The sequence below is a fragment of the Papio anubis genome, chromosome 9 (assembly GCF_008728515.1).
Source record: "Papio anubis isolate 15944 chromosome 9, Panubis1.0, whole genome shotgun sequence".
Taxonomy (NCBI): Eukaryota; Metazoa; Chordata; class Mammalia; order Primates; family Cercopithecidae; genus Papio; species Papio anubis.
In genome coordinates, this window is record NC_044984.1 from 10669366 (window position 1) to 10694889 (window position 25524).

The window sequence follows — 25524 nt, forward strand, 5'->3', positions numbered from 1 at the left end:
CTTTATAGATACTATTTTAACATTTACAAAAACTTTCACTGAATTATTTTCCATAATTCCTGTATTATTTTTACATTGATAGGGTTTTTTTTTTATTAGAAAAGAGAAGATCTGAGTTCTCTTCTCTAAAGTTTAGAAGGAATTTTATAAATAGAAGGTAAGGATATAATTAGCAATTCAGGGGCTTAAAAGTGCTTTAGAAAAAATATGAAAAATAATTTACATCAGAGCTCAATTTCAAAACAAGATATTCTTTAATTTAAACCCTGGAATAAATGACTTTTGTAATAGCATACGTAAGCTGATAATAGCAATTAAGATCATGATCATGAGTTTTCATCCCTTTTATAGAATATATTTCTTTCTAAGCTATTCACATACTTGTATGAAATCTAATATTCCTCAGTACAGTTTACGGTAGATATAGAAGAAATTTACTCTGCATATGCTTGTAACTTAAATTTTATTGTGTGCATTGTTTTCTAACAATTCTGTTTGTTTTTTACTAAACATAAAACAAGAATTCATAATGAAATAAAACCCCGATGATAGATCTTCATTATTGATTTAGAATTGAATGACTTTACCATCCAAAAAGTTAGAGGTTCAAACAATGAATTCTAAGTGCTCTGTGGTGTATTTGTGTGGTTCAAATGACAATAGAAAACAGCAGTATTTTTCCTGAGATAAGCTGTTAGTTCTTAATAATTATAAGCAGCCATCATAAATTCTACAAGTGAAACATAAAATACATGTATGAAATAAATCTCTTCCTAATTCTGAGAAATTTTTGTCATATTTTATATAATTTGGCAGTTTGTGTGAAAAAACAAAAAAGAGTATGTTATTGTCAATGTTCTTAAGTTTTTCATATCCACATAAACACACACACACATATATACACACACACACACACACACATATATATATACACACACACACACATTTTTAGAATAACTTTAGGTAAAAGACTTTTCTAGGTGTATGTTTGGAAATTACTCATACACATACATTACAGAAAACACAGTAAGAAATAGAAAATGTTTCATACACCACCAGTTTGTTTTCTACTAGAAGACACACAATGCCCCTCTCTTGAATCTATGGAGATGAAGGCTTCTGTCCTTTCACCCAGTACCTCACTTGCCACAAAACTGAAAGAAAAGTCTGCTTTAGCTTCTTGTTTCCCCAAATCAGTATGAATGGGTGGGTTGAAGGATAGCTGAATGTAACAGCTTCACAGATCATGAAGACAGGTTTGTTATCCAGACTCTCAAAACTCAAAGCTGATATGATTAGGAACACAAAGTAAATGGCACATAGCAAGAGGAAAGAGATCACAGTTTGCAAAGCTTTTATGTGGACCTTGGTGCTGGGATCCTGAGATCCTTTGCCATGAAGCTGCATCTTCTTCAGATGTTTAAACAGAGAACAGACTAACAGCAGAAAAGATATTAGGGTCAGAGTGAAGGGTACTAAGTTTACTAGCGTGGTTACAGTCGCATCTGAAAGGTACACTGCACTCCTCAATTTGATCTTCCAAGTCATGTTTCCTTCATATTCTTTTGTCCGTACAATATGATTTATGTTTATGACAAAAAGATGACAAGCCAAAAATAGCAAAGGCCCCAACAGCATCACCAGAATGACACTCTTAACTCTCTTCTTTAAGTGAAGAAACATAAGGTTGGAGAAATTGGCAATCTTGAGCAAATGAAATATACTGAGGCAAGTAGCAAGCCAGTTGCTGAAATGGCTGGTTACTGCCCAGAGGTTATAAGCAATAGTTCTTACGTCTATACTATAAAAAGCTAGATTCAACACATTTGAATTCCAATTTAATAAAAATGCCCAGAGCAAACCAACTCTGGAGACTGCCAGAGCAGTGAGAATTTGGTCAGCAAAGGAGATCTTTTGTCTCTTGACCCACTCAATGCAATTTATCAACGCTATGAAGCCATTAGCAAAATTTCCAATAACAAATGTAACCACTACTAGAATGGAACAAATGATGGGTAGAAAAGTTATCATGTCTGAACAGACAAAAAGAAAATTTTTAAATGCTGGTATTGTGTCCGGAGTTGGTTCCTGCATGTGGGTTCATGGTCCGGCTGACTTCAAGAATGGAGCCTCTGAGCTTCATAGTGAGTGTTACAGCCCTTCAAGATGGCATGGACCCAAAGAGCGAGCAGTAGGAAGGTTTATCGTGAGGAGCCAAAGAACAAACCTTCCACAACATGGGAGGTGACCTGAGGCGGTTGTTGCTGTGGGCTGGGGTGACTAGGTTTATTCCCTTATTAGTCCCCTCCCAGGTTCTATTGTTGTCTTATCAGAGTGTCCTTTTTACAATCCTTCCTGCAATTGGCTACTTTTAGGATCCTGCTGATTGGTGTGTTTTACAGAACACTGATTGGTGCATTTTACAGAGCAATGTTTGGTGCTTTTTACAGAGCACTGATTGTTGCATTACAAGCCTCTGGCTAGCTGCAGAGTGCTGATTGGTGGGTTTTTAAATAGTGCTGATTGGTGCATTTCGCAATCCTCTTGCAAGCTAGAGAAAAGTTGTCCAATTCCCCCACTCAACCCAAGAAGTCCAGCTGGCTTCACCTCTCAATGTAATATCACTGGTTGTGATTGCTTGAATGTCCTGACCTTAAATTCTATGCAAACCTAATTTGTGAATGTGCTGGGTCATTCTTTTTACTTTTAAATGTTGTGACCAGTGTCAAGCCATAAATCACCATGGCATGTTAATTGATGAGTTCAATCATCACTTTATGGAAAACATTCTTATTTTCAAACAACTCAAATTAACTATTTCATTCATGGTCTGTTCTTGTTATAGACTGGAATTATTCATACTGAAATTGACGGGAAACCTGATTCCTCGTTTGCTAGTACACGAATAAGAACAAATTCACTTTCAGTGTTTGCAATTTTTCTTCCTGTAACCTCTCCATCATTTGTTTTTAGCGACTTCAGTTGTTAGGGAAGTTTTATAACCCAATACAGAGATCATATAGTAAATGTTTAAATCTTTAAAGGGAGCTTGGTCATAACTAAGATCATCACCAATATGGACTTTTTAAAATGCCAGATTTAAATACACAGAATCCAAACTGCTTTTATCAAAAGCATCTAAGGTTTTCTTGAGAACCACAGTCAGGCCAATACTCGATAAGATCTGCTTGCTGCTAATACTTTTGTTTAATTTCATTATTCATAAGCTCATAAATATGCACACAAATACACACACGTGCACACCACTTATGAATGGAACAAATTATTTTCTCATAATTTCCAAAATAGAAAATTAGTTTCCAAGAGGTTGTGCAGATGAAATTAGTCTTATTTTCCCACTCAGAATTTTCAGCCCGTGAATAATATTATCAAACATATCTCTAATTCTTAGGACTTTGGTAAAGTTTCTCTCAAGTCAAATGTTTAAACATTTATTATTAGATAAAATATTTATCAATTTTCTAAGAATTCCTGAGTACCAGACGCTTTGATATATAATCTTGCAGTATCCTCCTATCACAGGAAGACTGACTACCTTGCTCCTGAACTTCGAATCGATCATTTAACTTGCTTTGATAAAGAGAAAATTACTACACTTTGCATAGAGCTTTGAGATGGCTTCCATGCTGGGGATTCTTCCTCTTTCCCTTTACCATGAGAATATCGCCTGGCTAGTACACTGTTCCAGACAGAGAATGAGAAACTAATGAAGTCAGATTGCCATCACCTGATTCAGACTAATTTGGCAAAACTCTATCTCCAAGATGCAGAATTTGGCCCATCTCAAATCTCCAGAGCCATCCACCATACCCAGCTTAGAAAAATGAAATCCGTACTGACAGCAGGGAAGGCCAAAGAGGGTAGATCACTAAGTCAAGAGATCGAGACCAACCTGGCCAACATGGTGAAGCCCTGTCTCTACTAAAAATACAAAAATTAGCCGAGAGTGGTGCTGTGCACCTGTAGTTCCAGCTCCTAGGGAGGCCGAGGCAGGAGAATCGCTTGAACCCGGGAGGCAGAGGTTGCAGTGAGCCGAGATCACCCCACTGCACTCCAGCCTGGATAACAGAATGAGACGCCATCTCAAAAAACAAACAAACAAACAAATGAAATCCAAAGACATGCGAGACATATATGTCTAATGTAGTTTTGGAGGGTTTGTTCCGCAGAAAAACATAACTGATAAAAGAACTCTGCTAAACCAAGAGTGTGGGAAATATGTACAACCTTGTTGTGTCAGGAATTCAGGAGCCAAAAGAAAAAATAGATGGGGAATGGCAAAGGTTTTTCCTGTGAGGTGGATAATTAAGGCTGGAAGAAATCCTTTGGAAAGATCTGGTCTTGGAAGATAACATCATCTCAAATTTTCTCATGTTGCAACTAAATAAGAAAGTTCCTATTTCAACTAAGAGTTGTATAAGAATGTATACAAATAGTTGATATTTACCCTCAGTATACAATGAGACAAGTAATAGTAATTTCTATGAGACATTTCTCCTAATTATAAATTTGTATATTAACGTTATAAGTCACACTTAGAAATAAACCAATACAAAAATGGGAAATTCAACAATATATCATAAACACTCAAGTAACCATGATGCAGGGCAAGAGAAGGAACATGGAAAACAGTCTAGGTCCATCTGCATGCTACTTTCCTGACATGAAAATGATAATGATTTTCTTCTTTTTGTAATACCTTTGTCAAAGAAGAGAATAAAAGAAAGGTCTAGGCATCCTCCTGCAACTTGGAAGAAACTGGAAATTGATTTGATGTGAATAGTTTTTTTTTGGATAGTAGCATGTCTGTTTCTGGGTCATCACCACAAACTCTCCTCACAGGGAAATTCAATTAGCAGTACTGGATCTCAAAATGTCATAAAATTATTAAAATACAGTATCTCAAACACAGCTCCACCATTCGATTCCATGATTTAAATTTTACTGTTTTTATTAGAAGAAATCAAGACTTCTTAGTTTATAACAAACTTTAAATGATCAAATAGTAAAACAGTACTTACAAGTTTATCAAAAACTGAAGGACATCTGACATAAGTAGGCTTGAAGTTCCATGGAAACAAAACTGAATCTGGTGCTTCTGTGAAATTCCACCTTTCATTCCCTATCCTTGAATATAGTTCTGGTTATAGAACTACAATCTTCAAACTCCATCATCACTCACTCAAGTGTGTCAGAAGATCTGAGGTCTTACCTCTGTTAGACACTTTGGTCCTTAAATCCGCTCTTTAGAAATAAAAATTTGTTCTTAAAATGTGTTATTTGCTTTATCTTTCATGTTAGGGAATTTTATTTACACTAAAATCTAAATTGTTTTTATAGTGATCATAGTGAAAGGAGGATTCATTGAAGGTCATCCATAAATAATTATTTGCTTAAGTAACGTATTCTAAAATAAAATACACTTAATTTCTAAATCTAATGTATTGAGCTTGACTTAAACTTGGCTGTTTGCTACTGTACCTGTCCCACAATGGTGATCATTTTTAAATTACTTATTTTCCAATTTATGTATTTAAATATTTCAAAAATGAATCATTTCATGAGCTAGATGAAGATATAGATGATGATGATAATGATGATGGCAGGTGAAAGGGATAATGCTATTTGATAAACGTGATTTCAGCCTTGTTTCTATGTACTGGAATTCAGGGTGATGAGAAAACACTATTATTCTTCCTCATTGCCTCATAATTCTATGATTCTCAGCATCAGGCCTAGACAAATAACCTCATATGGTATTTCATCAAGAATAATGTAAAATGAACATATTTTCATGATTTATTTGCTTTTTTTCTTTCACTACATTTTAAAAATTGATAACAAAAGTGACCTGCAACAATTAGGATTCTATTTTGAAGATTTGGGGCATTTTTCAATATGAACATGGATACATACTCTATGCAATAATACATTATATCAACTTTATTTCATCTTTTAATAGCATCATTAGTAAGCCAAATTCTTGCAAATGTTTTTTCCTATTCTTAACCATGGTGACTAAATCTGGATTATTTTATTCTAGCAGTCAAAGTAGCATTAAATATGCATGAACATACTCAAAGATCATGCTAAATAAGTTTCATACCTTAAAAAATTTGCCTGTTTATGATTTTTTTCTCTAATGCAGAGCCAAAGAAAAGTAACAAAATACTTTACCCAACACACCAGTGTACACAGGAATAGTATTGTGAAATTAGAATGCTAACAATATGAATATAAATATTTCATTTAGAGAAATATTTTTAATATACTTAATTTAATATATTTAACATCCATCATACTATAATTTATTGGATATTCATGAATTTCTGACACTTTCAAATGTGTATCTTAATTAGATAATGCCATACTCAGCTGAAACGATGGCACAGATTTATAATTCTAGGAGTAGTGTATGAAAATTCCCATTGTGTCATATCCTTTCCAAAATAAGTAATATCAGGCTAACATTTACACTTTTGTATTTATATAAAATATTATTAAACAACATTTTCCAAGCCCTTTTCTATTTTTATTCAGAATGTATTTTTACTTCAAAAAATTACTTTAATCTTTTTTCATTCTATGACTGTTATTTCATATACACATTAAGAATGCCTTATATATTATGCATATTTATTTATGTTTCATTATAAATTTGTCTAACCTTTTTCCTTCAAGTTTCAAATACTTTTTTGTTATAAGCAAATGTAATTATAATGGAGATACTTCTGTTAATTGATCATTATGTCAAATGACTTTGAAAAAATATAATTAGTTAATAGCATACTGTAAGGGAAATTTCAGAATTGTTTAACAACTCTTAAAAGGAGTCAAAGAAAAAATGTTGAAATATAAAAATAGTCTACAAGTTTAATGTAGGCATCCATGGGAAAATATAAATGTATTATTGTTGTTAGTGAAAAAATGATTGGTAGTAAATTTATCATATCTGAATGTTTTAAAGGCAGGCCTGATATCACTGGTCAAGATTCCCTTTAAGGTCCTGACCTTAACTTCTATGTGTACCTGATTCCTGAATGTGCCGTAATGTTCTCGTTCCTTTTAAATTCTGTGACCGATGTCAAACAGGAAAGCATCTCAGTATGTTAATGGATGAAATCAATGCTGCCTTTATGGAAAACATGATAATTTCCAAAACAGCTCAAATTAACTCTTATTCAAACACAATGTCCTTGCTGTAAGATAAAATTTTCCATATAGGTGTTGAAATGAAAGGTGAATTCTCATCTACTAGGCTCCCAATGAAGAGTTTTTAAATTGATCTGCAATTTTTTCCTTGTTTAACCTCTCCATAATTTGTGTTCAGCAATTTCAGTTGTTAGAGAAATTTTACAACCTAATACATAGATGACAAATTGGTTGTATTTCCCAGTAAAGGGAGCTTGGACATAACTAGGATCATCACCAAAGCAGATTTAATTTTTCAATGCCAGTAATATGTTGAGTGAATCTCAACTTTTCCTACCAAAAGCATTCAAGGTTTTCTTGGGAACCTCAGAAAGGCCAATAATTCTTAAAACCTGGTGGCTAGTAATACTTTCGTAAAACTTATTGTTAACAAACTCATTAATACAAACACACTCACACACATACACACATACTCACCCCCTCATGGATAGAAGGAATTGTTGTCCTATAATTTCTAAAATGTTAATTAATTTCGAGGGGATCATCCAGGTAGACATAGCCCTATTTTCCCATTTGGGCTTTTCAACCCATTGTCAATATTTATCAAGCTTATCTTTCATGCTGAGGCCTTTGAATAAGTTTTTCTATTGAGTCTAATTCTTAAATATTAATTTTTAAATTAAAATTCTCAGCAATTGTGTCACTATTGTGGGCTACTTGAAAAACAGATGTTTTCCTTTGAAGAGTCTAGATTTCTTTGTATATGAATATTTGGTTTTATTTTTCCTTATTTAATTTACTGATTAATTAATGGTTTAAGAGGAATAGATGTTAAAATCAGTCTGCAATCTTGGATTTTATTTCTTTTCCATTTTTTAGTATAATGGTTTCTAAGAGAGGATTTAGGAGTCAGACTGCCAAGATAGGAAACCAGATTTTCTGCTTCATATAGCCATGCTCTGAGACTTCATTTTACAACTACTCTCTGCCTAAGTATAATCATCTGTAAAACTCAGACGATAATAATATTCTCTTTGGGTAGTCTTTATGAGGAGTTAGTACACTATTTGTATAACTGCTTTCAATTTTAGCTGTCTAGTACAGGCAGGAAGAAACAATTATTAATTTTTCATATGATCTTATGTTACTTGATACATAAAAGATACCAGTGAGAACTTCCTCTTTTTTTTTTGGTGGGGGAGCAAGGGAGACAGGGTGCTGCTGTGTCACCCAGACTGGAATTCAGTGGCTTGATCACAGCTCACTGCAGCCTCAAATTTTTGGATGCAAGTGGTCCTTGCACTTCAGCTTCTGGAGTAGCTGTGTCTACAGGCATGCACCGCAACACCCAGCTAATTTTTTTATTTTTATTTTTTGTAGAGACAGAGTCTCCCTATGTTGCCCAGTCTGGACTTCAACTCCTGTTCTCAAGTTGTCCTCTCATCTTGGCCTCCCAAAGTGCTTGGATACAGGCATGAACAACCACACCTCACTGAGAATTTCCATTTTTGAGCAGAACACACAAGGTTAAGAAAGGCATGATATTCTTCTGCTACACCTCGGACAAGAGAAATAAAAGGCCAAAATTATATTTTCAATTCATCACAGAGCTGTACAAGCAAGGATGACCAGCTGAAATGAAATCCAGTACAAGGAGAGTCTTTGTAGATTGCAGTTATATATCAGTGCAATCCCTATCAAATCCCAGCAGATGCTTTATCACAGAAAGTAAAAAACTACTCAAAAAATATATCTGGAAATGCCAAATCAACAGATCAACAAAAGAAATTGATAATAAGTAACAAGTTTGGAGGTTTACACTTTCTGATTTCAAAGCTTACTTCAAATCTGCACTAATCAGAATTCCATGGTACTTGCATTATGGTAGACAAAAAGAACAATGAAACACAACTGAGATTCCAGAAATTAACACCAACATTCATGGTAAATGGATTTCAAAAAAGGGGCTATTGCAATTCGATAGGAATTAATTGTTTTTCTCAAAACAATGCTGGGAAAAATTGAAGAAGACTACCACAAGCAATTTAATAATTGATTTCCCTGAAACTCACGGATAAAGAAAGGATTCTGAAAGCAACAAAAGAAAAGAAACAAACAATGTACAATGGAACTCCACTACATTTGGTAGCAGCTTTTTCAGTCGAAAAAGGCCAGGAGAGAGTGGCATACATATTAAAGTGCTGAAGGAAAAAAAAAGTTTTAGCCTAGAATAGTGTAACTGGAGAATATATCCTTCAAACATGAAAGAGAAATAAAGACTTTTCCACACCAACAAAAGCTGAGGGATTTCATCAGCATCAGATCTGTCCTATAAAAAGTGTTAAAGGGATTGCTTCAGTCAGAAAGAAAAGGACATTCAAGAGCAATAAGTAATCACCTGAAGCTATAAAACTTACTGGTAATAGTAAAGAGACAGAAAAACACCGGCTAGTATAACACTGTAAATGTGGTGCATAAACCTCACTTCAGTAGAAAAACTAAATGATGAACCAATTAAAAAATAGCAGAATGGTTGGCAAGATGGTCGAATGGAAACAGCTCTGGTCTGCAATTCCCAGTGAGATTAATGCAAAAGGTGGGTGATTTCTGCATTTCCAACTGAGTTACATGGCTCTTCTCACTGGGACTGGTGAGACAGTGGCTGCAGCCCACGGAGGAGGATAAGCTGAAGGAGGGTGGGGCATCACCTCACCTGGGAAGTGCATGGGGTCAGGGAACACTCTCCCCTAGCCAAGGGAAGCAGTAGGGACCATGCAATGAGGGACAATGCATTCCAACCCAGATACTACGTTTTTCCCACAGTCTTTGTAACCCACAAACCAGGAGACTTCCTCCGGTGCCTATGCCACCAGGGCCCTGGGTTTCAAGCAGAAAAATGGGCAATCATTTCGACAGACACCAAGCTAGCTGAACAAGTTTTTTTCATGACCCAATGGTGCCTGGAATGGCAGCAAGACAGAGCCATTCACTCCCCTGGAAAGGGGGCTGAAGCCAGGGAAAAAGTGGTCTTGCTCAACACATCCCATGCCCTTGAAACCCAGGAAGCTGAGATCCACTGGCTTGAAATTACCACTGAAGGTGGGTAATAAACTCAACTGAGCTAAAGAAGCATGGTCTAACCCAATGCAAAGGAGCTAAGAACCTTGAAAAAAGGTTAGAGGAATTGCTAACTAGAATAACTAATTTAGAGAAGAACATAAATGCCCTTATGGAGCTGAAAAACACAGCATGAGAACTTTGTGAAGCATACACAAGTCTCAATACCTGAACCGAGCAAGTGGAACAAAGGATATCAGATATTGAAGATCAATACAATGAAATAAAGCATGAAAACAAGATTAGAGAAAAAAGAATGAAAAGGAACAAACAAACGCTCCATGAAATATGAGACTATGTGAAAAGACCAAACCTATGTTTGATTGGTATACCTGAAAGTGATGGGGAGAATGGAAACAAGTTGGAAAACACTCTTCAGGATATAATCCAGGAGGATTATGAGTTCAAGACCTCAACACCTGAGATTTTGAGTTCAAGACCAACATGGCCAACATGGTGAAACCCTGTATCAACTAGAAATGCAAAAATTAGCCAGGTGTGGTGGTGCATGCCTATAATCCCAGGTACTCAGATCGCTGCAGCAAGAGAATCATTTGAACCCAGGAGTTGCAGTTGGTAGTTAGTTGAGATCACACTACTGCACTCCAGCCTGGGAGACAGAGCAAGACTCTGTCTCAAAACAACAACAACAACAACAACAACAAAAGGAGATGATAATAAAACTGTCTTTGGCTTGTTTTCTTGGGAGTTAATATACTATTTGTACAACTACTTTCAATTTTACCTGTTTGCTATAGGCAGGAACCAAATATTGTTAAATATTGATTTGAACCTGTTTTACTTGATATTTAAGACACCAGTAAGAACTTTTAATTCTTTTTTTTCTTCTTCCTCTTAGACAGAGTCTCTCTGTTACCCAAGCTGGAGTACAGTGGCAGGATCATAGCCCACTACAGCCTTGAATGCCTGGGCTCAAGCAATCCTCCTGCCTCAGCTTCCCAAGTATTTGGAACTATAAGCATGCACCACCATGCCAACTAATTTTCCAATTTTTTGTGGATATGGAGTTTCCACATGTTGCAAAGGGAACTCCTGCTGTCAAGGGATCCTCTCACCTGGTCTCCCCAAGTAGTAGGGCTACAGACATGAGCCATCACCTCCAGCCTGAAGTGTGAGTTTTCGAAGGTCAGATGCTACCTAGAGCTTCGGCTCATGTCCATTCCAAGGTGGATCTAATCAGTTTGTAGTTACTTCTTCTTCCTGAATGTGTAATTGAAATGGATATGCATGGCAGCTGGCAGAACTCTCACATTCTTCATGAACTGTAGAGTAAGGAACATTATTATGGAAGGACCAAGGGGAAGCCTCTGAAATTCTCCTCTGCTGGCAACACAATATCTAAAATGTAATAACCACATTCCTTAAGGAATGGAATTGGTCACTGCCATGATAAAACACTTGCAAGTTACAAGGGATGGTAGTCCTTTCTATAACCGGATTCACTTAACCTATCTGGCCTCTACCAAAACCAGATGGGTTATAGAATGAATGCAGATTACCATAAACTGAAATCAGCACTTACAACTGCTTTCCGGGAGGTGTTATTTTCATGGAGCAGAGCAGAGCTTCTGGCACTTTTTACGGGGTTCGTGATTTGGTGAATGTTTATTAATCTACACCCATTAGGAGGGAAAATAAAAAAATTTGACTTGTATTGTAAGAATAATAGCACTGCTTCACTGTTTTATGTCAGGGCTATGTCAATTCTGTTCTCTGTTTAATTTACATTTTCTTTTTAAACATCGTGCTAATTTAATATATTAATAATATTACAGACCGGGCCCTATGGCACATGATTGTAATTCCATCACTTTAGGAGGCTGACATGGGCAAATCACTTGAGCCCAGGAGTTTTAGGCCAGCCTGGGTAACATGGTGAAATCCCAGCCCTACAAAAAATACGAAAATCAGCCAGGCCTGGTGGTGCGCCCCTGGAGTCCCAGCTGCTAGCAATGAGGAGGCGGGAGAATCACTTGAGCGCAGAAGGTTGAGGCTGTAATGAGCTGTGATCTTGCCACTGCACTCCAGCCTCAAGGACAGAATGAGACCCTGTCTCAAATAATAATAATATATTAGTTGGTACAGTAAACAGGAAGAGGCAAGTTTCTTAATATTGTAAAATACTATAACATTGAGCGGAAGTAAAATACCAGAAGAAAAGGGATATGAGAAGATTCAGGGACCAACAACATAGGAGATGTTTTAAGGTTTTCAGCGTCCCTAGACCACATGTTGAAACAATCTTTTTAAAAGTAATTGGCATGTTGCTCTCTCTATATTTCCTATCGCTACAAAAGAGACACAATGGTTTGGGGGCCTATTGGGATTTTGGAGACAACATATTCCACATTTGAGAATATTGCTCTGACTCATTAACGAAGCTTCCAAAGGCTACTGGTTTCAAGCGGAAGCCAGAACAAAAGAGGGCTCTACAGCAGATATAGTCTCCGGTCCAAGCTGCTCTGGTCACTGTGCCAGATGATCCAGCGGCATGCATTGTGGGCATTATAGGACTCTGTGCACGTCTCTGACAAGCCTGTAGGAGAGGAGAGAGCAAATCCCTATGGAATTAATGCAAGACCATTCCCTTTTCAACGGAGGAGTATCCTCTGCCTGACAAAAAAAAAAAAAAAAAGCAGCAAGTGCAGAACATTAATCCAAGCACAGAGTTCTATCTAAGCACAAGCCCCTCTGGGCACAAAACCCTGTGCAGCTCTGCACGTCATATGCTCCTAAAGCCAGCCATGACTGGAGGGCATGAGCACATCTGAGTGGCAGAAGGATTGGACTACACTGGACACAGACATGTGCTTTCTTAGATTCCCTTCAGTATCTACCATTCCCCTGGTCAGCACCTTGCCTGAACCAGATCAACCTTCCGTTTGGAACTTGAATGCATCACCACACTGTGGGCATGAAGTCTGACTTTCAAAACCTCCACCAAGGGACTAGATGATTAAGACAGAACAACAGAGATGGTAGTTCCACCTCAGGTAAACCCTGGCCAATAGGATATAGAAGTCAAATGACAGCTGAGCAGAAACATTCTCCCTCCTCTCTCTCTTCCATCGACTAATGTTGGCTGTGGTTTCCCCTTGTAGCCCTTCTGCAAAAATGCTGGGAGCCAAATGCACGTATCTAATGACCACCATTCTGTCTCTCTCACCTCACTGTGAGATGGCTGCCAGCAGAGTCACACCAGACAACAAAAAAAGTAGGAGTTAAAACCATGGTAGAAACAAGAATGGACAAGGAATATGACTGTTATGTAAGGTAATGGAATGTAGTGTGGGTTTTCAAGAAAAGAGTATCTTTGCCTAAAGTAATGTGTTTTGTTGCTATCTCTGTCTTCACTGTGCTTGATGATAACTGAAATCTCAATTTTATTATTTTAGCTGGGCTACATGAAGTCTGCCCTATATATGCATGGTGTAGGGACCAGCCAAAGCTTTGGATAGTTTATATTCAGTAGTTAGAGCTCCCCTTTCCTGTCCGTCTCCTTTCTCAGATTTTCTCCTGACCTCCTGCTGCTTGTGTTATCCCAAACCCAGTCTTCTGTTACTTCAACCCAGTAAGTCTACAGCTTTTCTACTGATGTTTAGTCCTCTGCATGGTGCACACTAGGACCAGCTATAAAATCGGGAAACTCACTCCTTGCTATTCCCTTCTTCCAAGTGCCGACCACTCTCCAGTATCTGCCTCTTTTGTTCATTCTCCATTGCCTATGGATGGCTGTGTTTTTAAATATTTTATCCAGAATGTATAGAAAGTATCTGTGGCAGGCTTGGTCCTATGGGTGTTATTTGATCGTTAGTTTAAGCAAAAATGTTTTGTATATATTTTTACTACTTATTATGTTTTTCTCTTTCTTTGGCCAACGATTTCTTGTAGAATACACTGACAGTCATTGGTTTTACGGCTTAGTCTACAGATTCTGAATTAAGGAGAAAGGTTCATGATGGAATTGAGGAGAATATTGGCAGCGTCCAGAGATCATTCATTTGTATCAGGACGAAGTTGGAAAAGGGAGCACAGTTCTGAATTATCAAAGTTGGTAGTTTGAAAACATGTCCAAGTGCTTCGACACATCTCACGTGAATAGATGGAGGCTTATTCCCCTACCCTTCGAAACGGGCCTTCATGATGTGTTTTAGTATATCGTCTGTCTCAGAACTGACACATAAGAACTTCCAAGGTTTAAAAAGCCGGCACCTTCTTGTCACATGTGCCCTTGGTGCCTTGAGCCAAATGCTGGAGAAACCATGGGGGAAAACAAAATAAAAATAGAAAGAAATGTCTGAGGAGCCTCAGTTCACAGCCCACCCCCAATAAAACATACCATTAATACATTTCCTGTCATCAATATATAGATTTGACAGACGATTTTTAACATTTGCAGAACGTTTCATTCAATTATGATCCATAGTTTCTATACCCTGTTTAAATTGAGATTTTTTTAAAGAGAGGGAATATTTGAATTTTTTTGAGGAATATTAAGAATGGGAGATAAAAGAGAACACTGAAAATTCAGGGGCTCAGAGGTGTCTAAGCAAAATAAATTGAAATACTTGACATCAGGTGTCAACTTCAAAAAAAGTTTTCTTTAATTCAAAAAGTGAAAGAAATGACTTTTCTAACTACACATAAAAAATTACAACAGCACTGAAATTATCATGATCATGTTTCTTCATTTCTATTATAGAAATGTGTTTTTTTTCTAAGCTATTCACATACTGCTATAAACCTAGTATACTTATTGTACTGTTTTTGGTATACATATACAAAATTTACTCTACATATGTTTGTTACTCAAGTTATATAGTGTGCATCATTATCTAAAAAAATTCTATTTGCTTTCTATGAAACATAAAATAAGAATTCCTGTGTCCAAGTGATCTCATTGTTCACTTCCCACCTATGAGCGAGAACATGCAGTGTTTGTTTTTCTGTTCTTGCGACAGTTTGCTGAGAATGATGGTTTCCAGCTGCATCCATGCCCCTACAAAGGACACAAACTCATCCTTTTTTATGGCTGCATAGTATTCCATGGTGTATATGTGCCACATTTTTTAATCCAGTCTGTCATTGATGGACATTTGGGTTGATTCCAAGTCTTTGCTATTGTGAATAGTGCTGCAATAAACATACGTGTGCATGTCAAACCAACATTCTTAATCCTCTTCTTTAGGATTCTAAAAATAAGTTTCTTCTAAAAATAAGTTTAGAGAAGTTGTCAATCTTGTGCAAATAAAATATGCTGAGGCTAGTAGCAACTAGATGCTGAAATGATTGGTGATTGTCGAGACATTAGAAGCAACAATTCCTACTTCTAAACTAAATAAAGCCAAATTAAACACAGTTGCATACTGATATACTAATATGTCCCAGAATAAACTAATTCTGGAGACCTCCAGAGCAGTGAGAATTCGATCAGCTAAGGAGATCTTTTTTGTCTTAACCCACTCAATGACATTTACTAGAACTGTGATGCTATTGGCTACATTTCCAAGGACAAATGACACACATACACTCACAACCTTAGGGGATGGAAGGAATTATTTTCTTATAAATCTCCAAATGGAAAACGAGTCCTCCAGGTGGATTACTCATATTCCACTCAGGGTTGTTGGACAATAAGTAATATTTATCAAACATGTTTCTCATGCTTAGGCCTTTGGTAAATTTAGTCTCAAGTCTGTTTTTTGTTTAAATATTAATTATTTAATTAACATAATCAGTAATTTTGTAAATATTTCTAAGGACGCTACACTTTTTCATAGAATCCTGCAGGATCCTCCCATCACAGGCAGGGTGACTACCTGGAACTTGGACTCTGAATTCACTCATGTAATTTGCTTCAGTCCAACAAGAAGTTACTAGACTTTACACAGAGATTTAAGATGGCTTCCATATTGGAATTTCTTGCTCTTTTCCATTCTCCATGAAGACATCATCTGGCTAGTACACCGTTCCCAGAAGAAGAATGAGAAACTAATGGAGTCGGAATGCCACTGCCTTATCTATCCTAAATCAGCCAAACACTAACTAGCTTCAAAATGCAGTATGTGGCCCAACTCCAGTCACCACAGCCATCCACCAAACCTAGATTAGAAAAATGAAATCCAAAGACATATGAGACACAAATATCTAAGGCAATTTGGGAGGATTTTCTCTTTTAGTAAAACATGAGCGATATAGATATTCTGCTAAACCAAGACTGTGGGAAATATGTCCACTCTTGTTGTGTCAGGAATTCTGGATCCAAGGGAAAAATAGATGGATAATGTCAAAGTTTTGTTATATGAAGTAGATAATTAAACCTAAAAGAAAAACCTATTGAAAAATCTGGGATTGGCAGTTACCATCATGCCAAATTTCCAAAAGCTGCAACAAAAATCAGAACACTTCTACTTAAAATCTTTTAGAGTTATACATGAAAGTATACAAATAGTGGATTTTTCCCTTCAGTATATAATGAGCAGAGTAATAATAATTTTCATGGAACACTTCTCCTCATTAATAATTTTTATATTATAACTAGACTGTGCACTTAGAAATGGACCAAAACAAAAATGGAAAACATAGCAATGTGTCATAAACACTCATGTAACCATTATGTAGGCCAAGACATGGACACTGCTAAGAACCTAGGTTTACCTCAATGCCACTTTCCAATCCCCTACAACTTTCTTCACACCTCCTGTGATAAGCAACATCTATAATTTATGATGATCATTTTAAAAAATTTTCTTTATACTTTACCAACTAGGTATGCAACCCTAAATTCAATAGCTTGGTTTGGCCTGCTTTGAACTGTGTAGAGGTGAGATCCTATATGTTCTTATTCATGGCTTCCTGGGCTCAACATTATGTATCTGAAATTTCATCACATAGGTGCATGTACATGTGATCCGTTTCTTTTCACTTCTCTAGATTTTTCCAATTTATGATTTTACTGTAATTATGTATCCATCCTTATTTGATGTACATATGGGCAGCTTATTTTTTGAGCTAGTAGAATAATGCCACAATGAACATTCTTTCACATACCATTTGCTACAATTCCTTCGCATATATACAGATGGGTATAGGACTACCAGGTCCTTGATTATCTCACAGTCATAGAAAAGCCCAAAACATGGTTTGACTAAATTTACTCCTGTCACCTTTATTCCCAGTCTGTTTATTGCTATTTGCATATATCTTATCAATTTTACATTTAATCCAACAAGACACTATTCTTTTATACAGTCATGATTTATTTAGAATTACACACTTATTTTTCATTGTCATTAATTTTTATTGCTCATTGCATGTTGAACTTTGTATTTTCAGTAATTTTTGTTGTATCAGAAAAATAGTATTTTCAATTTCTGTTTATGAAGGTCTACTACTCTTTGGAAATGCACAGAAGACATGATTCCTTTGAATTCCTGCTTCCATATTTTCTGTTAAAATCAGGTAAGGTTGTATTTAGAATGCAGTTCTTTTCAACATACTCTATCTTCTACCTCTATCTACTTTTCAGATTTTCTATTGATCTTTGGTACCCTTTATTATTTTTTGTTAATTTGGTTTTAGTTATCATGCCTGAAGTTGGAGATTACAAAAAATATATGGAGGGATACATATTATCACTTTTGGAAAAATCCTTGCAACATTTCTCTTGCACAATTTTCTCTCCTCTAATCTGACAGAACTCCAGCAGTACGTTAGGTGTTCTGATGGTAGCATCAATGTGTTACCCTCTGTCCTTGTATTTTCCATCTCTTTCTCTCTATGTTTCATTCTGTGTAGCTATCTTCCAATTCACTAATTCTCTTTTCTACTGCATCTAACTGGTTAACTCTGTCTATTGGATTCTCAATATTTATAATTCATGTTTTCAGTCTTATTGCTTTTGTGTTCAGAATAATCTTTTATTCTCCTTCCACAAATCCTTTTCCATGGGGAAACTGAAAAAAACTACTCTTACCACCATGTTCTTTTTAAAGTGTTTTTGGTTTTTTGGATTTTTTGTTTTCTGTTTCAGTATGTTAGAAACGAAAATGGTAACAATTTTATTCTTTTCCTAACACTTTGGTCAGAGACTAGAATAAAAGCTTCGTGTTAGAAATTACCTTCAATTTGAAAGAAACTGGAAATGAAGTTGATGTGAGTAGCTTTCTGGAGACAGTAGCTTGTCTTTTGCTGGGTCCTCACCATAAACTGTGCTCACAGGGGAACTCAATGAGCGGCACTGAATCTTAGAACATCATTGCAATAGATAAAATATAGTTCATCGACAACAGCTACATCATTGTATTCCATGAATTAATTTTCACTTTGCTTATGTTGTAGAAACAGTTGCCTGTGCCTTTGAATTCCATCATTATCCAAATGACATAGAGAAGATATGAGGGAGGGCTTACTTCTGTTTGATTTATTTAGGCCTAAAATCCTCTCTTTAGAAATAAGAGCTTGATCATGAAATGGTTTATTTATTTTTCTTATTAAGTGATTTTATTTATACTGAAATCAAAATCCTTTTTATAGTGTTCCTTGGATTAGTTTAATATCATCTATAATTGTTTTCTTAAGCAAAGTATTTTAAACTGCACTATACCTAACTTTCTAAATCTAAAGTATTCAGCTTGACTTGAACTTTGCTGTTTACTAATATAACTTTCCCATAATGACATCTCTTAGAAATTATGTAGACGTTATCCAAATTGTGTATGTAAATATTTCAGAAATAAATCATTTACTAAGATACATGTCAATGTAGATGATGATAATAATGATGATGATGTCAGCTAAAAGGGAGAATGTTATTTAATAAATGTGATTTGGGTCTTCTTTTCAAAGTACTAGAGATAAGGGTCGTGGGGGAACACTATTATTCTTACTCATGGCTTTACTTTTTTTTTTTTTTTTTTCAGACAGAGTTTCACTCTTGTCACCCAGGCTGCAGTGAAATGGTGTAATCTCGGCTAAATGCAACCCCACCTCCCAGGTTCAATTGATTCTCCTGCCTCAGCCTCCCAAGTAGCTGGGATTACAGGTGCCCACCACTACACTCAGCTAATTTTTATATTTTTAGTAGACAGTGGGTTTCACTATGTTGGCCAGGCTGGTCTAGAACTCTTGACTTCAGGTGATCCACCAACCTCAACTTCCAAAGCACTTGGATTACAGGCATGAGCCACAGTGTTTGGCATGATTCTTATATTATTCTCAGAATCAGGGCTAGAAAAATACCCTCACATAGTATTTCATCAACAAAAACATAAAACCAACATATATCTAATGATTTACTTGAGACTCACATTCTAAAAATTATGGCAAAAGTGACCTCTAACGAAGAATACTCTCTTTTTGGCTGTTTAATTTTTTTCCACTTTCATATGAACTTAAACAAATACTCTGTGCACTTATAGAGTATATAAACTGCATTTCATCTTTTAATAGCATCGTTACCAAGTTAAATTCTCTTGACTGCTTATTTACCTTCTCAGCTACAGTCACAAAATCTGGGTGATTTTATTATAGCAGTCAAAGTAGTTACACTAAATATGTTTTATGCCTTAACAAAATTATCTTTCTACTAATTTTTCTCTAATATTCAAAAAATTTATAGTATCAAAATATTTTTCCTCACACATGTGTACATATGCATGGTGTTATAATCTTTGAATGGTAAAAATATGTGTAGAATTATTTCATTTAGGGATAAACTTAGAAAAATGGTCCTGTATATCTAATGTCTGTATTACTATAATTTATTGGAAATTCACTAATTTCTGCCATGTTGAAATGTTGTTATCATAAATAATTAAATAGGAAATAAGAAAAAAAGGTGTCTGGTAAAATACAGATGCTCAAAATCTGATGTTTCCAAGTAAAAATAACATTAAGAGTGTGGATGTAGACTTCCTGCTTATCTCTGTCTTTTTAAATTAATTTAAAGAAAAGTTTAAAATTTTATCTTGGATTTCTTACTATCATAATGCTCTATTCTTCTTTATTCAGCAAAAACTCTAATTGCAATGTCTATAAGAATATGTTTTTTTCAGCCTATTTTGTGTATGCATCATTTATTTATTTTATTTATTTATTTATTTATTTGAGACGAGTCTCTCGGCCTGTCACCTGTGGCCGACTGCAGTGGCCGGATCTCAGCCTACTGCAAGCTCCCGCCCCGGGTTTACGCATTCTCCTGCCTCAGCCTCCCGAGTAGCTGGGACTACAGGCTCAGCCACTACCGCTAGTTTTTGTAGGTTTTTAGTAGGGACGGGGTTTCACCGGTTAGCCAGGATGGTCTCACATCTCCTGACTCGTGTGATCCGCCCGTCTCGGCCTCCCAAAGTGCTGGGATTACAGGCTTGAGCCACTGCGCCTGGCCTTACATTCATTTATTATATGTTCCTACTTTTTAAGTATTTTCATTAATGTGTAACATATATATAAAGTAATAAAACCTAAATGTACAGTAAAGAAAAAATATAGCATTAAGAGTCATGTTACCACATCTTCGTCATAAAGTATAATTTGCCAGCAATCCAGACACTCCCCATATGGGCCTTCCTGTTGATATCATTTCCCTTTTATTTCCTCCATCCCTACTATCCCAACTGTTATGATAGTCACTCATATGTCTCACTTTAGAATTTTGACAACAAGGTAATAAATTGCAATTCATTAAAAATATATTTTTGTATACTTTATATAAATGGAATTATACTGAATCTTTTTTCCATCTTAGTATCTCTCATATCTATGTAGTTCAACTTTGTTCAGTTTCCTTGTTATTTATCTTCTTTGTAAACATGTCTCTGTAATTGGTTCATTTTGATTGTTTTATAGTATTCTATTGTATAAGTGTGCTATAATTTATTCATACATTTTATCACTGATGGAAATGTAAGAGACTTCTCAACTTTAGCTACTAAAACTCAGTGATATGCATGTGTGTTCGTATGTATTCTGGTAAGAGCACAAATACTGGGTCTTCGAATGTGATCTATCATCTTAATCAGATATTGCCATACTTAAAGTAATTGCACTGATTTACAATCCTGGGAGCAGTGTATGAAAATTCCCATTACTTCATATGCTTTCCAAAATAAGTAACATCAGACTAGTTTTTACACTTTTATATTTATATAAAATATTAAACCTAACATTTTATCAGCCTTTTTCTATTATAATTTAAATCCATCATTTATTTAAAAATTGTAACTCTTTTTAAATTCTATGACTATTTCATGCACATTTATTAATAATGAATTATATATTTGTTCATATTCCTTTATTAGTTTTTCTAATATTTTTTCTTAAAGTTTTAAATACTCTTTTGTTATGAACAAGTGTAATTATACTAGACATATTTCTTTTAACCAAACATTATGTCAAACTACTTTGAGAAAATATGATTTATTAGCAGCATCCTGAAAGGCAAATTTCAGCATTGTTTAACAACTCCTTAAAAGGACTCAAAGAAAAAGAAATGTTGAAATATAAAAATAGTCTATAAGCATAATGAAGTTGCCCATGGGAAAATACAAATTCTACCATTGCTGCTATAGGAAAAAAAAAAAAAAAGAGTACTAATAAAGATACCATGTCCGAATTTTTTTAAGGCAGGCCTAATATCAATGGACAAGATTCCGTTTAAGGTCCTGACCTTAATTTTTATGTGCACCTGATTTCTGGTTGTTCAGTAATGTTCTTGTTCCTTTTACATTCTCTGACTGGCTGGGCACAGTGGCTCACGCCTGTCATCCCAGCAGTTTGGGAGACTGAGGCGGGTGGATCACGAGGCAGGAGATCCAGACCATCTTGGTTAATGCGATGAAACCCCCTCTCTACCAAAAATACAAATAAATTAGCCAGGTGTGGCGGCAGGCCCCTGTAGTCCCAGCTACTGGAGAGACTGAGGCAGGAGAATGGTGTGAACCCAGGAGGCGGAGCTTGCAGTGAGCTGAGAAGAAAGAAAAAAAATTTTCTGACTAATGTCAAAATGGAAAGCACTGGGGCATGCTATTGAATGAGTTCCAGGCTGTCTTAATGGAAAACACGATAATTTCCAAAACAGTTCAAATTAACTCCTATTCAAATAATATGCCCTTGTTATAAGACAAAATGTTTCATACTGATGTTGAAATGAAAGCTGAATTCTCATTTGCTAGCATGTAAATCAGATCGTATTCTTATTCAACATTTTGTAATTTTTTCCTTGTTTAAACTCTCCATAATTTGTATTCACAATGGCAGTTGTTAAGGAAATTTTCTATTCTAATACATAAATCGTACATCAGATGCCTACACCGTTATATGTAGCTTGGTCAAAACTAGAATCATGACCACTGTTGATTCATTTTTTCAATGCCAGATTTAGTGAATCCCAACTTTTCCTACCAAAAGCATACAAAGTTTTCTTGGGAAGCCCAGAAAGGCCAATATTCCTTAAAATCTGGTTGTTGCTAACTAATAATGTTGTATAACTTATTGTTAACATGCTCATTAACACAAACACGTACACACACACACACACACGTACATACCACTCATGGTTGGGAAAAATTACTGTCGTATAATTACTAAAATGAAAAAATAATTTTCTTACTTGGGCTTTTCAGTGCATTTTCAATGTTTATCAAACTTAATCTCTCATACTTACACCTTTTACTAAGTTATTCTCTTGAGTCTAAATACTTCAATATTAGTTATTTAATTACAATACTCAGCAATTTTATAACTATTCCTTGGGCACTTAAAAATGTTTTCCACTGAAGAGTCCACACTTCTCTGTGTATAAATATTCAGTTTTATTTTCCTCCATATAATTTATTTTTGATTACTTAATGGTTTAAGATGAATAAATGTTAAAATCAGTCTCACATCTTGGATTTTATTTCTTTTCAGTTTTTATAGTATAACGGGTTTTTCTAAGAGGGGATCTTGGAGTCACACTGCCAGGACAGGAAACCAAATTCCTGGCTTGGTAAACCTACGATCTGAGACTCCATTTTACAACTATTCCCTGACTCAGTACACTCACCTATGAAAAGCAGATGATAGGCCAGTGGAGTGGCTCAGGCCTGTGACCCCAGCACTTTGGAAGGTCGAGGCAGGTGGATCACATGAGGTCAGGAGTTCGAAACCAGCATGGCCAAAACGATGAAACCCTGTATGCACTAGAAATGCAAAAATTAGCCAGATGTGGTGGTGCACGCCTATAATCCCAGCTACTCAGGTGGCTGTACCAGGAGAATCATTGGAACCCAGGAGGTGAAGGTTGTAGGTAGTCAAAATCACATCACTGCTCTCCAGCCTGGGAGACAGAGCAAGACTCCATCTCAAAAAACAAACAACAACAAAAAAAGATGATAATAAAACTGTCTTTGGTTAGTTTTCTTAGGAGTTAATATACTATTCGTATAACTACTTTCCATTTTACCTGTTTGCTCTAGGCAGGAACCAAAGATTGTTAATTATTGATTTCATCCTGTTTTACTTGATATTTAAGACACCAGTGAGAACTTACACTTCTTTTTTCTTCTTCTTCTGAGTCAGAATCTCCCTCTGTTACCCAAGCTGGAGTACAGTGGCAGGATCATAGTCCACTGCAGCCTTGAGTGCCTGGGCGGAAGCAATCCTCCTGCCTCAGCTTCCCAAGTATTTGGAACTGTAGGCATGCACCACCATGCCAGCTAATTTTTTAAAAAAAATTTTTGTGGAGCTGTAGTTTCCATATGCAGCACAGGGAACTCCTGCTCTCAAATGATCCTCCCACCTTGGCCTCCCAAAGAACTAGTACTACAGGCAGGAGCCATCACATCCAGCCTGCAGTGGGAGTGCTTGAAGGTCAGATGCTACCTAGAGCTTCGGCTCATGTCCATCCCAAGGTGGATGTAATCAGTTTGTAGTTATTACCTCTTCCTGAATGTGTAATTGAAATGGATATCTAAGGCAGCTAGCAGAGCTGTCACATTCTTCCTGAACTATAGAGTAAGGGACATTATTATAGTGGGACCAACAGGAAGCCTCTGAAATTCTCCACTACTGGCAACACAATATATAGAATATAATAACCACATTCCCTAAGGAATGGAATTGATCACTGCCATGACAAAACACTTGCAAGTTACAGGGGACAGTAGTCTCTTTATATCACTATTCACTTAACCTATCTGGCCTCTACCAAAACTAGATGGATTATGAAATACATGCAGATTACCATAAACTTAAAACAACACTCACAAATGCTTTCCAGGATATGCTATCTTCACTGAGCAGAGCTTAGCTTTTGGTACTTTTTACGGGGCTCGTGATGTGGTGAAAGTTTCTTAATCTATACCTAGTAAGATGGAAAATCAAAACAATTTGCCTTGTATTAAGAATAATAGCACTGCTTCACTGTTTTATGTCAGAGTTCTGTCCTTCTGTTCTCAGTTTAATTTACAATTTTTAAAACATCGACCTAATTTAATATATTAATAATATTAAGACTGGGCCCTGCGGCACATGATTGTAATCCAAGCACTTCTGGAGGCCGACATGGGCGGATCACTTGAGGCCAGGAGTTTGAGACCAGCATGGGAAACATGGTGAAATCCTAACCCTCCAGAAAATACAAAAATTAGCCAGGTGTGGTGGTGTTCCCCTGCAGTCCCAGCTGCTAGCAATGTGGAGGTGGGAGAATCACTGGAGCCAGAAGGTTGAGGCTGTAATGAGCTTTGATCTTTCCACTGCGCTCCAGCCTCAAGGACAGAATGATAACCTGTTCAAATTAATGACAACAATAATAATATATTAGTTGGTACAATAATGAGGAAATGACAAGTTTCTTAAATACAATAAAATGCCCTAATGTTGAATGGAAGGAAAATACCAAAAGAAAATAAATAAACCTGAGAAGATTCAGGGACCTAAAACATAGGTGATGTTTTAAAGCATTCAGTGTCCCTAGACCACATGTCAAAGCGATCTTTTTTTTTAAAGTAAATGGCATGTTGCTGTCTTCATATATTTCCTATCACTACAAAAGAGACAATGTTTTGGGGGTCTACCGGGATTTTGGAGCCAACATATTCCACATTTGAAAATATTGCTCTGACTCATTAATGAAGTTTCCAAAGGCTACTGGTCTCAAGTGGAACCCAGAACAAAAGAGAGCTCTACATAAGTTAATAGGCTCTGGTCCAAGCTGCTCTGGCCACTGTGCTAGAT

At 36.1% G+C, this 25524-nt stretch overlaps 1 protein-coding gene across 1 annotated transcript; it reads right to left on the bottom strand.

The window, feature by feature from the left end:
* Positions 1–923: 923 nt before the first annotated feature.
* LOC101020372 (taste receptor type 2 member 46-like) lies at positions 924–3001 on the bottom strand. Its single transcript, XM_031651119.1, has one exon. The coding sequence runs from the start codon at positions 2092–2094 to the stop codon at positions 1102–1104; it is 993 nt and encodes a 330-aa protein (XP_031506979.1). The 5' UTR covers positions 2095–3001; the 3' UTR covers positions 924–1101.
* Between the last annotated feature and the right edge of the window lie 22523 nt (positions 3002–25524).